At 42.7% G+C, this 17,740-nt stretch overlaps 1 protein-coding gene across 3 annotated transcripts in view; it reads left to right on the top strand.

Annotated features, from left to right (window-relative positions):
• The first annotated feature begins 457 nt into the window (after positions 1–457).
• Positions 458–17,740, top strand: part of abr (ABR activator of RhoGEF and GTPase) — a 107,901-nt gene continuing 90,618 nt past the window's right edge. For all 3 annotated transcript variants that reach the window (XM_080013638.1, XM_080013637.1, XM_080013640.1), the window contains exon 1: positions 458–1,360. In XM_080013638.1, the coding sequence (XP_079869764.1) occupies positions 604–1,360 (757 nt within the window). In that variant the 5' untranslated portion in view covers positions 458–603. The remainder of the gene's footprint in view (positions 1,361–17,740) is intronic.

Raw genomic sequence — 17,740 nt, 5'->3', positions numbered from 1 at the left:
TGTATTTTCTGTTCTATTCATTGATCCATTTGTTCGATTTGTTCTGGAGCTGTGTATGATCGTGTATGTGACAATAAATACATCTTGAATCTTGATTCCTCGTGATTTCAAATCATCATTTCTGGCAAGTGATTGGTCTCATTAGCGTCGTCCCGGTGGGCGTCGTGCCGGTGGGCGTCGTCCCGGTGGGCGTCGTCCCGGTGGGCGTCGTCCCGGTGGGCGTCGTGCCGGTGGGCGTCGTCCCGGTGGGCGTCGTCCCGGTGGGCGTCGTGCCGGTGGGCGTCGTCCCGGTGGTCGTCGTCCCGGTGGGCGTCGTGCTCGTCTCACTGGACGCGGCGCCGCGGACGCTGCTCCCGGTAAAGCTTCCATCCCCGTGACGTCACTGGTTACCTCAAACCCGGAAGTGTCAACTTTTTCGGCGTGAAGATCAAACTTCTGTGCGTCGCGCGCAGGGGAAGGAGGCTCGCGACACGGTTGTAAAAACAAAACAACAACAACAACAACAACAACAACAACAACAACAACAACAACAACAACAACAACAACAACGGCAGTCGAGTCCAGAGGCGGGTTAACCCAGCACCAGCTCCAGCACAGGGCGGGATGTGGGAGCAGGAGGAGTTCGAGAAGCACTGGAGGACCGAGTTCCCGGACGGAGAGGCGCCCAAGATGGAGCTGCGCTCGGCGGAGGCCGTCGAGGCGGAGCTGGAGCGCTGCAGGGCCAGGCTGCGGCTGCTCCAGAGGGACCTGTCCGAGGAGAAGTTCAAGGTGATCTACCTACAGGCCGCGGCGGCTCGGCACCGGGCGAGGGATGACGATTCCACCTCCACCTCCACCTCCAACTCCAATCCCACCCCCGACTCCAACGGTGCCAAGGTTTCTGGAGGCTCCAGAACCTTCCACCGGACTCCGGACAACACAAATCCGCCCAGCGGCCACCACGACGGGGCTTCGGAGCCGAGCCCCGTTGTGGCGGGGCTCGACCGGGTGAGGACAGGTAGACCCGGCCCCACGCCGCCGCCCCGCAAGTTCAGCTCCCAGATGGGGAAGCCGGCCTCGAACTCTACGGGCCTGCCTCCTCACCCGGTCGGGGTCGGTAGTTCTAAGTCCAGCGATCACGAATACGAGGACGTGGAGCTAAACGAGAGTTTCATCAGGAGTCATCTGGTGGTGCCGGGGACTAGCACCGGCCACCGGTATCAGCGGCCTCACCCTCACCGGGACGCCCTGACCCGGTCGCTCCGCCTGAGCAGGGACCTGGACTCCGGAGCGTCGCTGCGGGGGTCCGGGTGCAGCACACCGGAGAGACGCAGCGACGGAGACCTGAGCTCCGACGACCACGAAGACTCCTCCTCTGCAGGTACGTGCTAAAGAGCCTCATCACCAAAAGATCATTCAATAACAAGATGCTTTATTCATCCAAAACAACAGGGAATAAAAGTGTTACAAGAACAATGGCAATATGCAATAAAACTAAAACAAAAATAATTGCAATATTAAAAAAAAAAAAAAAAAAAACCCGAAAACGACATTAACCTAAAAATAAATAATAAAACTGGAAAAATGGCAGTAGACAATACACTTAACTAAATTCGATTGACCAATAAATACACGAATACAGAGAAACGTGCATAATAATACAAGTGCATATACATGATAAAAAATACAATTATAGCCACAATGAGTGCATGCATTTTTTTCAATGATTCTACTATATTCTGTGAAGTATTTCACAAGTGGTAGCAGCTCCCTCTGTCTCCCTCTGTCTCCCTCTGTCTCTCTCTGTCTCTCTCTGTCTCTCTCTCTGTCTCTCTCTGTCTCTCTCTGTCTCCCTCTGTCTCTCTCTCTGTCTCTCTCCCTGTCTCTCTCTCTGTCTCACTCTGTCTCCCTCTGTCTCTCTCTCTGTCTCTCCCTGTCTCTCTCTCTGTCTCTCTGTCTCTCTCTCTGTGGGGTGGCTCCTCAGCCAGACCTAGCAACTCCTGCTCTGAAAACATTCAAAAACGATGCAAATCCTTATTTTCATGGAGAGTTTAGGGTTTATGGAGAGGGCAATGTGGGAACCCTGCAGAAGAGTCTGGTTTGGATGGTGAATACACTGATCGGCTACAACATTAAAACCACCGACAGGTGAAGTGAATAACACTTCTCATCTTGTTCCAATGGCACCTGTCAAGGGGTGGGATATATAAGGCAGCAACTGAACAGTCAGTTCTTGAAGTGGATGTGTTGGAAGCAGGAAAAATGGGCGTGGCAAGGATCTGAGCCTCTTTGACAAGGGCCAAATTGTGATGCTAGACGACTGGGTCAGAGCATCTCCAAAACACCAGGTCTTGTGGGCTGTTCCCAGTAAGCAGTGGTTAGAATCTACCAAAACTAGTCAGAGGAAAGACAACCGGTGAACCGGCGACAGGATCATGGGCGCCTATGGGCTCATTGATGCGCGTGGGGAGTGAAGTCTAGTCTCTCTGGTCCGAGAGGCAGTGTGATGATCTAGGGAATGTTCTGCTGGGACACTTTGGGTCCTGGCATTCATGTGGATGTTACTTTGACACGCACCACCTACCTAAACATTGTTGCAGACCAAGTACACACCCCTTCATGTATAAATGTCAGCACATTTCTTTCTCCCTGTCAGTCCTGTTTCAGTTGCAACACAGCATACACAACTGAAACTGCAACTGCACTTTCATAACTAAAATGTGCTACAAGATATAATCATTTTTCATAGGAAAATACAAATATAGCCTTTAATGCAACCCCCATGTGTAGCTATCCCTATGTTGATTGGTGCCTGCAGAGCCCAGTGCTGCCGACTTGGCGACTTTGTCGCTTGATTTTGCGACTTTTCAGACCCTCTTAGGGACTTTATTTCTAAAATGCAACTAGCGACATGCGATTGTAATTCATTCCTTGAATCCTGCTGCTCGAATTAATGGCAATTGTCCACAGCTCTTCTTCTGCCAACAGCGCCAAGTGGGGTCTCTGCCTTTCCTCTGGGCAGTCAGTAGCTGTGGGCGTGGCCAGAGAGCTGCACGAGCTGAGCTGCACATGCCTGCCAGACAGTGTGCCCAAATACCAATCACTGATCACGATTTCTTTAAATTGTTGTGAATAGATACTGATTCATAAATTGTTTTGCATAAATAAATAGATTGTTTTAGATCATTAATAGTTGACTCTCTATAATACATACACAGTAAAGAATACATCTGTGGTGTGGGGATGGTGTGGTTTGAACAGCTACACCTGTCCTCGGTCTGGGTATTTGGGGCCCAGGATTAGTGTGTTGCTTGTTGGTTGGTCTAACGAGTAACAGGTAAAACCTCCATCCACACACACACTCACTCAGGAGAGGAGCCCTTATCATTCCACCTAGCGCACTCTCTACAATAAACTGGATTTTCTCAACCCCATCGTCTGTGTCGCTGTGCCGGAGGTCCCTGAAAATGGCACTTGGGTGGCGTGTGATCGGCGAAACTGCCACACTGGCACCTGAACAGGGACTCTCCGATATGGGGAAAGGGCACAACAGTAGCCCTCTCACGACTGGCAGCAGAAGCACCCTGGGTGTCCGGCAGAGGACCGGGGGAGAAGCAGCCGCAACAACCACCACGGGTAACCGCTGGCAGCTAACTGCTCTGCCCAGCAGCCACCGTCGGGACCATGCAGCAAGCCAGGCCAAGCTTCCACCAGCCAGCACCGCAGCCCGAGGCCCCATGCTCCGGAAGGGAGGGGGGGGCGTCTGATGACCATGCTGTTCCGGGGAACCAGGTCCCCCGGAAGGGGACCAGTTTTTTTTAGTTTTTTTTTTTTTTGACATTTTGTTGAAGAGTCGTATTGCAGAGTCCTGAGTATTATTTATTTATGGTATAGGAACCCTGTGTCAGAGTGTCCTTTTTAGGTATGGTAATTCTGTGTCAGAGTTTGTATTTTTCGGTATGGGAACACTGTGTCATAGTCTAGGCATTTTTTCTTCCTTTTTTGTTCTCTATTTGGTGGGGTAGGCTTTGGCCAGGGATTCTCCCTGGCCTCCGTTTGGTGTCGGGGGTATGTGTTGTGTGGATGGTGTGGTTTGAGCAGCCACATCTGTCTTGGGTCTAGGTAATTGGGGCCCTGGATCAGTGTGGCTGCATACCTGTTGCTCGTTGGTTGGTCTCACGAGAAACAGGTAAAACCCCCATCCCCACAAACACAAAAGGGAGGAGACCGTGTCATGACACATGTCCATCTACTCCTGGACTTATCCACCTAGCCCACTCTCTGCAATAAACTGTGTGTCTGAAACACCGTCGTCTGTGAATCTGTGCCCAAGAAATGAGAGATGGGCTTTGTCACATGAACGCAAGGTTTCAGGGCATAGAGGACCTTAAATAAAAACAAAATAACAAGTGTTCCATTGGTTTGTGTGCTAGACACAAGATATGTAACCCAAAAATAACCCAAAACCAGTACAAACAGGGGGTGCTTATGTAAACCCTCAGTGCTGGATAGTGGCTGGCTTGACATTTTTACAGGGTTTACAATTGTACATTGATGTTGTGATCTAGAGATACTGTCATAACCTCAAAAATGTACTCTCTTTTATTAATTTTCTTTTTTCTTTTTACACGGTTCTTCAAAGCTATTATGCGGTGCAAGCCCCCAAATGTCACTCCTTCATCTTCCCGTGTAATGTTGTGTGTGATGTTCAACGCCTCCATCGGCGCTTGTCACAGACACGGTTTTGTGGACTCCATAATAAAGCCGTTGAAAGTTGCATGCAGTTGGACTTTGATTTGGATTCACATCTTTGTTCAAACGGTCCTTGTTTAGTGTACAGTACAGTCTTGCAGCGGACTGATTGGAACAGGATCTTGAATCTCAGGGAGCTGGAATTCGTGAAGCTTTGAGGCATCAAGTTGCCCTTATTTATTGTTGCACCATTGGCTGTTGAATGCAGACTTTTAAGAATTTAAGATGATTTGTTCTTTGCTACTTCAGAGTTTAATTGTTTCAAAGAAAGCCATTGGCTTGGTATGCACAAGCACTTATCGTGGGAAGTGACTTATCTTACTCCCTCCTCTGTAATGTCCAAGAGGATATTGATGTCTTTGTTCCAACATGGCGGATAATCAGAGGAAAGACTTGACAATGGGAGCTGACGGGAAGGGATGGTCAGGAATGAGGGTTTGCCGTGCCGTGTTTTCAGGTTTTCATTAACAATAACCGCTGGTGATCATGCCGTCCTTTGTGAACCTGCCGGTGCTGGGAAGGGGTCTCGCACAAGGTCGTGTGTGTGTAGGAAGACTCGACCCCCGGTCTTCTGTCTGCTGAGCTGAGTCAGTGCTGAATCATACGTGTCCAGGAGCTGAGTTGTTCCAAGCGGTCAAATTGTTTGAACAACCAGGGAGTCTTGTGTTGGTTGTTCTGTGGGACACTTGTCTAGCTCTGGTTGACTAGTCAAACATGCGCCTGGTTATTAAGTTTAAAAAACAAAATTTTGTAGATCTGCAGAGGACTTCAGTACCTGAGTGAAGAATTGCGGGATTTTCAGTATTGGATTCATTAATTCGTTTTTTGTGCAAAAATGGAACATGAAATTCAGTCACTGAGTTCCATTACATTGGGAACAGAGTAAGGGGTCAAAATACTTTAACACAAAGTACATGTATGTCCAGTTTGTTGTTCTCTGGGAAAATAGGTTTCAATAGGAGTCTTGTTGGATTAGTGATAAAAAAATAAATAAAATAAAATAAAAAAGAGGTGAAAAATGTAATATTTAACTATTTTTTCTTTTTAGTTATTTAATGTTTATTAAATTCCAAACATCTATTCCACAGTCACCTTCATACACCCTCGATTAAAGTCTCGAAAAGTTCAACATGTGAATCTCTTCTTAAAACAGTACTTGGTAAAAAGTGAAGCATGACTATGCCAGCAGGCCGCCCACTCCTACTGCCTCTTTGTGAATGAGTGACTACGGCCTGATGACAAGCCTGTCATCAAGAAAGATTGAAGTGACTTATTCCAGGGAAACCTCCGTAGTAAGTAGTCTTGTCAAACAGAATCAGCTGTACTTCTCATTTTCTATTGTTCTGACGGCCGCAACACAAACTTTTGGTGGACTCCGGGCAGAGCTGGGCTGGCTATGAACAAAACTCAAAAGAGTCGTCCGTAATTCTGTCGTCCTTTCTCTGGTTTCCAAGATGGTAAAAGAAGACGACGTCTTTGTCACGATTCTATACTATCGCACACATGTTTCCTCCTGCCTTCTGGCCCTTTCTCCCCTCAGAAGCAGAGCTACTTGTCCCAGCTTGTCCTGAGCCTCACGTGGGATGGGGATGGGACCTCTTTGTTTGTGGTGTTGCTCTCACGGTTGTAGGGTGGTTCTCCGATTGGCTTCATTTGACAACCTGTTGCCATCTTGAACCCCCCAGTTGATAAAAGTTTATGACTCCATTTGAATATGCAGCTGCTTTATGGCTTTTGTCCACATTATAATGTCATGTGGATTGTACAGCTATTCTGGTGTGTGCGTGTTTAATCACGGGTGTGACTCAAATATATTGATACATTACAAGCACTGATTTCAGTACCTTGACATTGATCCGATACTATTACAATACATTTTCTACATCAGTTTTATTTTTATCTATTTTTAAAATGTTATTATTTTTCAGTTAATGTGTACACTATCATGAAAATATCTTTTTTTCTGTCTTGAACAAAAAAAGAAAAACAACCCACAAAAATAAATTTTTTTAGGTTGAGATTACTACTTATTTAGCACTCTAGAGATTTATTTAGTGTGTGTGTGTGTGTGTGTGTGTGTGTGTGTGTGTGTGTGTGTGTGTGTGTGTGTGTGTGTGTGTGTGTGTGTGTGTGTGTGTGTGTGTGTGTGTGTGTGTGTGTGTGTGTGTGTGTGTGTGTGTGTGTGTGTGTGTGTGTAATGGAGAGCCTATCTCTCCTTGATCGATGGCTGCCTCGGACACTGCTGAAAAGCTTGAGCACTTATTGGACATGGAGGCAGCCCCACACCCCAACGGGCAACCACCCCCACCCTCTCCCCACTCGCTATGACCCAGTGGTGCTGAGTGATTTCACAAACAAGGCGAAGTCTAAACAAACAAGCTAGAAAATGACTTCCTGGGAATTGGACAAAATCCATCCAAATTGTCCATTGGAGGGCATACGGGTAAATTGGCAATGTTGTTAAATGTTCAATGTTATGAATGGGACCGTGGAGAGATTTAGTAGTGAAATGAAATGTCATAAATGGGGGAAAATAAACATGGCTTCAGAGAGCTGGGAGGTTTTCCTGTCACTAACGGACGCTCGCAGCTCGCTGCTCCCTGCTTGGCCACAGTTTGGAGAATGAGCATTATCTCCTGCTTCTGATACATGAACACAGCTGAGAGACAGGAGATTCTTAGTTTGACCGATACCTCAATATTGATTTTTTTCACTTTATTTTAGGGTGCTTCCATTGTGCTTTCCTAAGATTTATTTATTTTTTTGTTGAGAAATATTTGAGAAACAATCATTATTAACGTGGATATTTGGACCAAGCAGGTAGAGGCATCAACAGTCTATGAAGTTCAGAAGAGTTGAATTACTTTACTGTATTGCAGCCTTAAAGTCAACCTTTAAGGATATCACAATATTACCATGTCGGCTGACAGGGGAGTGAAAATACTACTAGCAATAGGCCAAAAAAGAATCATAGTGGTGGCAGGATATGGAAACAGGTGTTGTTTTGGATGTTGGGTAAGATCCCCTGACATGCAAACTGAAGTCGCTTCCCCTGGAACTGGCAGCTTCACATCTGTTCCGTGCCGTGGAAGAAGTCGTAGTTTATCTTTATTATTATCGTTTCAAAATTTAAACCGGACAATTTCAAAAGCTATCTGTCACATAGGCTTGGTAATTTCGTTTCACGGCTAAAATCAGATGCATCACGTGATCTGGGGGATTAGCTGGTTGCTGTGTGTGTGTGTGTGTGTGTGTGTGTGTGTGTGTGTGTGTGTGTGTGTGTGTGTGTGTGTGTGTGTGTGTGTGTGTGTGTGTGTGTGTGTGTGTGTGTGTGTGTGTGTGTGTGTGTGTGTGTCAGATTGTGATATTTGTCACTGGCTAACTGTCAGTGTCACATGAATCATAACTTTCAGAGCTTTTTTAACGGCTTACACAATGATGAAGGCTTTTGTCTTCCATGTGCACTTACAAGCTGTAACCAAGAGCTACATCAAGAGACTTCGTCTTCAGGTGCATGATTTGTTAGAAAAATAGTTTGTTTCCATATCACCTGTGCGGCTGTCTTCACAGCTAGGGGTAAGAAGACGGTGACTTTTGTGCATGTGATTGCTTCCCTTCACGATAATCATTCTAATCCAAACAAAATGCTGCAAGAGCAGTCTGCAGGCTTGAGCAAAATGTTAAAGAAAACAAAATTGACAAAAAAGGGAAATAGCATCCACTACGATACAATAGTCAATCAGTTACTACAAGAAAAATCCCGCTGAGACTCCTTTTCTCCTTTTCTCCTTGTACTTGTCAAAGACTGCGGCTGCAGGTGCGGGTTAAAGTTTAAAGGTTAAAGTTTCAGGTGACAGAGGTCATTTTTGTGGGTGCAGGGGGGGTATTTTGAAATCTAAGCTCTTGTGCACTGAATGTGACATTTCACTGCATACATGTGTGTCTCAAATAAACATCTTGAATGTGAAGCGTTCACAGAGCATCATGTGCGATCACTTCCTCTGGCGACCGCAGGACTGGAGTGATGTGGGTGGAACTACAAACTGTCAATTGTTTGGAGGTCCTCACAAACAGGAGTCCAATGAACTTGAATTGAGTCGGCACCAGTGTTTCCAAACCTTCCTCCTGCGAGGGCACACTTGAAATAATCTCACGGCACTAAGCCACTATCGTGTTAACCGCTCAAAACATCAGAAGTACACAGAACTGTGCTTATTGTGATTATTATTATTATTATTATTATTATTATTATTATTATTATTATTAATAATATTATTGCCTACTAGTAGTAATGCAAGACTTTCAAATGATTTGTTCATTGTGAACAAATCTTTTAAATCAGTCACTCTGTCAAAAGAGTTGGCGACTGAATCTTCAATTCACAAACTGAAAATAGTCACTGAGGACAAACCAGGTGTTTGGCACAGTTCATATTGAATGTGACTGATTTACTTTTTGAATTTCACCAAAATAAATAAAAAATAGTTTTGACAGAATTAAATGATTCTCGTGAAAATTCCATTCACAACTCAGAGCTGAAGCGACTCTGGCTGAGGGTTTAGGAAGAAAACTGCAATGGGTGCATCTGTCGTAGGTTGAGTGACTTCCAAAGATGATGCATTTCAAGGGGTATATCCTAATGATATGAATATGTATACTGTATATAGTATTACTATCTAAATGTGTATACTGTATATAGTATTACTCTATAAAAGTGTATACTGTATATAGTATTACTATCTAAATGTGTATATTGTATTACTATATAAATGTGTATACTGTATATAGTATTACTATCTAAATGTGTATACTGTATATAGTATTACTCTATAAAAGTGTATACTGTATATAGTATTACTATCTAAATGTGTATACCATATATAGTATTACTATTTAAATGTGTACACTGGATATAGTATTACTATTTAAATGTGTATACTGTATATAGTATTACTATCTAAATGTGTATACTGTATATAGTATTACTCTATAAAAGTGTATACTGTATATAGTATTACTATCTAAATGTGTATACTGTATATTGTATTACTATCTAAATGTGTATACTGTATATAGTATTACTATCTAAATGTGTATACTGTATATAGTATTACTCTATAAAAGTGTATACCATATATAGTATTACTATTTAAATGTGTACACTGGATATAGTATTACTATTTAAATGTGTATACTGGATATAGTATTACTACATGAATGTGTATACTGTATATTGTATTACTATATAAATGTGTATACTGTTGATAGTATTACTTTATAAATGTGTATACTGTCTATAGTATTACTACATGAATGTGTATACTGTATATAGTATTACTATCTAAATGTGTATACTGTATATAGTATTACTCTATAAAAGTGTATACTGTATATAGTATTACTATCTAAATGTGTATACCATATATAGTATTACTATTTAAATGTGTACACTGGATATAGTATTACTATTTAAATGTGTATACTGTATATAGTATTACTATCTAAATGTGTATACTGTATATAGTATTACTCTATAAAAGTGTATACTGTATATAGTATTACTATCTAAATGTGTATACTGTATATTGTATTACTATCTAAATGTGTATACTGTATATAGTATTACTATCTAAATGTGTATACTGTATATAGTATTACTCTATAAAAGTGTATACCATATATAGTATTACTATTTAAATGTGTACACTGGATATAGTATTACTATTTAAATGTGTATACTGGATATAGTATTACTACATGAATGTGTATACTGTATATTGTATTACTATATAAATGTGTATACTGTTGATAGTATTACTTTATAAATGTGTATACTGTCTATAGTATTACTACATGAATGTGTATACTGTATATAGTATTACAACATGAATGTGTATACTGTATATAGTATTACTATCTAAATGTGTATACTGTATATAGTATTACTATATTAATGTGTATACTGTATATAGTATTACTACATGAATGTGTATACTGTATATAGCATTACTCTATTAATATGTATACTGTAAAGAGTATTACTATATTAATGTGTATACTGTATATAGTATTACTATATTAATGTGTATCCTGTATATAGTATTACTATATTAATGTGTATACTGTATATAGTATTACTATCTAAATGTGTATACTGTATATAGTATTACTATCTAAATGTGTATACTGTATATTGTATTACTATCTAAATGTGTATACTGTATATAGTATTACTCTATAAAAGTGTATACTGTATATAGTATTACTATCTAAATGTGTATACCATATATAGTATTACTATTTAAATGTGTACACTGGATATAGTATTACTATTTAAATGTGTATACTGGATATAGTATTACTACATGAATGTGTATACTGTATATTGTATTACTATATAAATGGGTATACTGTTGATAGTATTACTTTATAAATGTGTATACTGTCTATAGTATTACTACATGAATGTGTATACTGTCTATAGTATTACTACATGAATGTGTATACTGTATATAGTATTACTATCTAAATGTGTATACTGTATATAGTATTACTATATTAATGTGTATACTGTATATAGTATTACTATATTAATGTGTATACTGTATATAGTATTACTACATGAATGTGTATACTGTATATAGCATTACTCTATTAATATGTATACTGTATATAGTATTACTATATTAATGTGTATCCTGTATATAGTATTACTATCTAAATGTGTATACTGTATATAGCATTACTATATTAATGTGTATACTGTATATAGTATTACTATATTAATGTGTATCCTGTATATAGTATTACTATATTAATGTGTATACTGTATATAATTTGCCGTAGTAGCTCACATAGGATGTGATAAGCCTCGTTACCAGACGCTACGGTGTGAATAACTGATGGAGTCACATAGCTGCAGTCACTCAAACATAAAATACATGAATCTACGGTGTTTTTCTCCACCGAAAACAGAGCTTTTCAAAAATGGCCTCCCAAGCGGATGAATTTGAAAAGGCTGCTGTCGGTTTGTAGACGGGGAAACAGAAGTTTTGGAAACGATGACACAGGATTTGTCACGTGATCTGCTCATGTGATCCAGGCTCAGCCTAAACACTCGACTTTTCGGCCCCTTGACTCCACTCATGGCCTCACAGATGATACATTGTGCTGTAGGCAGCTCCACCCCCAGCTCGACTGCTCTGGATGAACCTCCACTTCCAGCCTCATCTCCAGGACACTCAGTTCAGCTCCTCAAGTTGTGTTGGCAGAGACTGAACACTAGGGGGCAGCGGCTTGTTATGCAGAAATAACCCCCACGCCACACCAACACATGTCCACACACACACATCTGTGTGTGTCTGTCTGTCTGTCTGTCTGTCTGTCTGTCTGTCTGTCTGTCTGTGTGTGTTCATTCAGCGTCTGGCCAATCACAACTGGATTCAAGCGAGAGCTCCGCCTCTGACCTCAATAGATCAAAGTGATTTACACCAGAACAGGAAGTAGACACAGACACTCTATGGTGTGTGTGTGTGTGTGTGTGTGTGTGTGTGTGTGTGTGTGTGTGTGTGTGTGTGTGTGTGTGTGTGTGTGTGTGTGTGTGTGTGTGTGTGTGTGTGTGTGTGTGTGTGTGTGTGTGTGTGCGCTCCTCCTTCCTTGTATTGAAATGCAGTGCAGACAGCGTTGGAGCAGACAGATCAGTTGTGTGGAGACGGCTGAGGAGCTGTGTGATATACAGGGCAGCCGAGGTGAAAGGGCCCTGTGGCTGCCAGAGAATACACACACACGCACACACACGGTCTCATACCTTCATCATATTTGCGTTGTCTGTGTAAACAAGATGAACGTGCTCGGTGTTGGGAGAGGGAAACAACTGAGGAGCAGTTTAGATGTTGGCAGATGCTTCAGGGATAATGTTATGATGACTGAGTGCACGCACACACACACACATGCACACACACGCTCGCACACCTGCACACACACACACACGTGTGATGTGTGCAGCCAGCTACAAAGCCTGTTCACAATTACACAATGATCAAACAGCATAGTAACCGCCACAGATTAATGACAGAAAATCCAAAGTTCATGGATAATAATTAATTTGTGCAAAACAAAACCTCACACAGACAAACAAACAAACACAAATGTCTCGTTAAGCCCTTTCACTATCAGACAAAGGGAACCAAACAAACAAACAAATCCTCCATGAAAGAAACTATCTGCAGCCAAAGGAATGTTTTAAAAACAAACAAACAAACAAATAAAAGAAAACAAGTGGCACTGACAGCTCCTCACAGCAGCAGACTGCAGCACCAGGAACTAGTCTGGGCCATCGTGCAGAATTCTGATCGTAATCCGATCGCTGCCCCCCCAGCGATCGGTGATTTTATCGTGCGTGCGGTGGTGTTTGCGTGCACGTAGAACATAATGTAAAGTGGAAAATGCGGTCTCCCCGTTCCAGAAGTGCAGGATTTATTATTTACAAGCAAAGTATTTACATAAAAACATCCAGTTTGAACTAAATGAAGTCCTATAGCAACGTGGAGCTGTGCGTTCCGACAGTGGGGACACAGGTTTTTTGGAACGGTACGGAGTAAGGACTTGGACAGTCCCTCTACTCAGTTGTTTTTCAAATACAGACACGGGAACCTGCATGCATCGCTGTCTGGAGGAGAAACAAAACAACCTCTGTTGGGTTAACCTTTCATTTTCCATACAAGATACTAAGGAAACAAAATCAATCTAAATCTTTCTCTGTGAGATTATATATTTCTATATTATAATCACATCATTTACAAATAGAGCGGCAGGTACCTGCAGAGGGGGGTCCGAGCACCTGCCCCATGGACCCCACCGTGCCCTTCTTATTAGGCGGCTTTTTTCTTTTTTCTTTTTTCTTTTCTAATTTATGGGCGTCGAGGTAGCGGCTTGTCTGGGCAAGATATTCATGAGGAACTCCTCATGAACCTCGGTGCACTGGCAATGTGCGCACAGCACCTCCGCTGTGCTGCTCCGTGGGACCAGAGCGGTAAAATGCCTGGAAGCGGAGCCGGGTCCACGTGGCTTCTCTTCCTCTTTGAGCACCTGCTCCTCCAAGTCTCTGTATGGGACTGTAGAGGGGAAGTGAGACCTGATCACCAGCGGTTACTGAGCAGCTCTGAGTGCAGAGGGGGAGAGTCTCCGCCCCCTCTCTCCCTCTTCCTCTTCCCTCCTCACTCCCTAACCCCTCTCACCCCATCACTCCCTCTCTCCCTCTCTACCTCACCTGTCACTCCCTCACCCCCTCTCACCCCCTCTCACCCTGTCACTCCCTCCTCCTTCTCTCCCTCTCTCCCTCTCCCTCTCTCCCACCCCATCTCACCCCCTCTCACCCCCTCTCACCCTGTCACTCCCTCCTCCTTCTCTCCCTCTCTCCCTCTCCCTCTCTCCCACCCCATCTCACCCTCTCTCACCCTCTCTCACCCTCTCACCCTCTCACCCTCTCTCCCCCTCACCCTCTCTCCCTCTCCGCTCCAGTTTCAGAACACAGTCAACTGCACAAAAAAGTCTGTCAATAATGTCAGTGATCGATGGAGTTGATCGCTGATAGACAATTTGATCGTAAATCGGCCCAAGCCTATGAGAAAACAATAACAATATATATAATAATTTATATACTGTGTAATATATATATATTCCCCCCCCTTAAATAATGAACCTCTCCTCATTCCATCCCACTACTTGGTTACCACCATTATATTAGTTGTAGTATCCGCTTAAACAAGGGTTGCAACGAACTGTCCAAACCAAAGCAGCTTAGAATAAGGATTCTTATTTTTTTATAAATTCATGTATTTATAAATGTATACATTTTACCCATTTCTTGGGTAAAGAAATCAAACAGTTTAAGGAATTTGTTTGTCTTCCTGTGCCTTCCTTTTTAAAATTAATTTTATTTATTTTATTTACTTATTTTTTATACATTTTTTTGACCGAAGCCATTATTCCATTAGTCTTTGTGGAATCACCGATGTGGGGATATCTTATTCCTTTGTGCATGAGCACACACACATTCACTGTGTGTGTGTGTGTGTGTGTGTGTGTGTGTGTGTGTGTGTGTGTGTCTGGGGGGTGTTGTGGGGACAATCTAGGGCAGGTTGTTAAAAGGGCAGATGAGACTTTCAACCATTTCTGGTTTCTGCCCCATGAGGTGTCTGTTGGTTTCATGTCCAATGAGAAGTGGGGGCGGGGCTTGGAGCAAAGTGGCTCCGCCCATCTTGATGGGTGCCGTCCAGGAGAGGGAGAGAGAGTGGGTGGGGTGGGGTGGGGTGGGGATCCAGGGTGGGTATCTGGGCAGAGTAGAGGTTAGAGGAGGGAGGGGGTTATTGCCTTGTGTGGTGATAGCTGGTGATCGTGCTTCATGACAAATCAGCTTATACGTGTATTCCAAAAAGCCAAAATTTAACGAATACCATCTCCTGCAAGAAAAATAACGAAATATTAATTTCAAGGACCAAATGACACTAACTAACAACTATGTCCAAATGATGAACATAAGAAACAGTAAGACTGAAATATATTTTAAGCCTTAGTTATTCATATATTTTATGCCTCAAAATTATGACACTAATATAACATTATATCCCAAGGTAGAATTTCTGCAGCGTAGTGGATACGCTCAGATCAGTCACTCATCAATCAATCAAACAGTCATCAATACCACATTAGATACGTTCAGCAAAACATAAAGTATTGGCATTTCAGTTGCACACATGACGATGTGGAGGAAGGGCTTTTCAAATAGTGCTACTGTTCACCCGAAATTTATAAATTAAAATAAATAAATAAAAAAGTACTACAATGAAATAGAGACAACCCACCCCCAACATAACATCAATTTCGAAAGATAAACAATATAAAGGAATTCATAAAATTAAAATTGTCCAAACAAATATCCAAATACAGGTACTCCTCCCTTAACAACCAAGTTCCGTCCAAGGACCAGGTCATTAAGTGAACTGGTCGGTAAGTGAGGACCTATGTTATTTAACGGTAAGGGGGCATGGCTGGTGTATATAGTATATACAGTATATATATAGTGTATATACTGTATACTATATATAGTGTATATAGTATATAAAGGGTGATGAGATGCTTGGTATTTTACAGTGTACAATTCAGACTGGTCAGAGAGCTGGTCCTAAGTCCCAGCGGTGGTTAAACAGGTAGGTTGTTAAGTGAGGAGTACCTGTACTACTAAATATATATCATAATATATTAGAGTTTAATAAAGGTGATGCTGAGCAGGGGTGAACAGTCACAGATTTATATAGAATTACGTCTAGTCGACGTGTGTGTGTGTGCGTGTCTGTGTCACAGTGCTGAAGAAACCATTGGCCCTTTTTAACACAAAGCATGACTCTGCATTAATATTTCATGCAGGCATATTTGGGAAGCTCCAGAAAGGCTAACTTACAGTTGTGTGTGTTTTTAGCTTGTGTGTTTTCTTTGTTTGGCTCAGTAGGTGTATGTTAGGGGAACAAGATTGGCTCTGTTGTAAGTGACCTAAGAAGAAGGGAACACACACACACACACACACACACACACACACACACACAGTATGGCAAGTGTTCTTGGCGTGTGTGAGAGAGGGAGTGAGTGCTTCCTATTGTCCTAGATTTCAGACAAAGCATATTGAAGGATGCATGGTGAATGAATACAATTTTGATGAAGAGCTATCCTGCCCCACACACACACACACGCACACACACACTTCATCTCTCTTTGTCTGTTTGTCTCACCGTGTGTGTGTGTGTGTGTTGACTCACCTTCATAATGACATATTTATATTAATTAGCAGGACTCACACATATGAACACATCAAATGCCTAGACACACACACACACACACACACACACACACACCTTCCAGCTGCTCTGGGCTTCAGACAAAGGGGTGCTGGGGCCCTCGATGCGTTGCCTGGAGGGTCTTCTCCGTCAGCACTTTGTGTCCGAATTGAAGTCCTCCTCCTCCAAGGCTGCTTAGTGGAGGAGGAGGTGATGGAGGAGGAGGAGGATTGAACTTGGCAAAAGCCTGGAGGAGGGAGGTGGCTGTGGGTGGTGTGTGTTTTGGGAAGCCCCTCAGATGTTGTAGAACAACACAGAACAGCCGATTGGCAGGTGGTTTGATTAACCGATTAGTTATTGATCATGACTTTCTGGTGTTGAGGGTGGAGTCAGGGGAGTCCCAGAGCAGCAGGGAACTTTACAGAGGACTGTCACCTCAACAATATAACAGTAAATAAATAATCTTTAATAAACCTCCCAGACGAGCTGGATATCCAGACAGGGAACCTCCAGGGTAGGGTTGACTGGTTTTCCCGCTGTTGAACGTTGTTGTTGTTGTTGTTGTTGTTGATGATGTGGTTAAAGTCGTGCTTTTACTTGGAGAAAATATACATATTGATGTGTTTATTCATTTATTCTGATATCGTCCTTTAAATAAGCATCAGCTGAAGAGCACGGAGCATGGAATGATGCTTGTTTCTTCTTTCTGTACAGCAATGTGTGTGTGTGTGTGTGTGTGTGTGTGTGTGTGTGTGTAAACCTGCTTTAGGCAAATTTACACTGAAAAAGCTGCTGATCTAAAGCTGTTCAGTGGTTTACACACACACACGGGGGAGGGGGGGTTCTGAATGACTCTTTCAAGTGCTTGTCTGTGGGCGGAGCCATGTTGGGTTGCCATGGGAACGGAGGAGGAGAGTTGTACAAAATGTGACGGAACCCAAGCCCCCCCCCATCAGCTCTGCCCATTCTACTTGTGTATACTGCCCCCCCCTCTCTGTCTGTCTCTCTGTCTGTCTGTCTCTCCCTCTCTCTCTCTCTCTCTCCCTGTCTCTCTCCCTGTCTCTCTCCCTGTCTCTCTCTCTCGCTCTCTCTTTCTCTCTCTCTCCCCCTCTCTCTCTCCCTTTCTCTCTCTCTCTCTCTCTCTCCCCTCCCCCCTCTATCTCTCTATCCTATCTTGTTTA

Source organism: Zeus faber (assembly GCF_960531495.2).
Source record: "Zeus faber genome assembly, chromosome: 14".
NCBI classification, from domain to species: Eukaryota; Metazoa; Chordata; class Actinopteri; order Zeiformes; family Zeidae; genus Zeus; species Zeus faber.
This window is presented reverse-complemented; position numbering and strand designations above follow the sequence as displayed.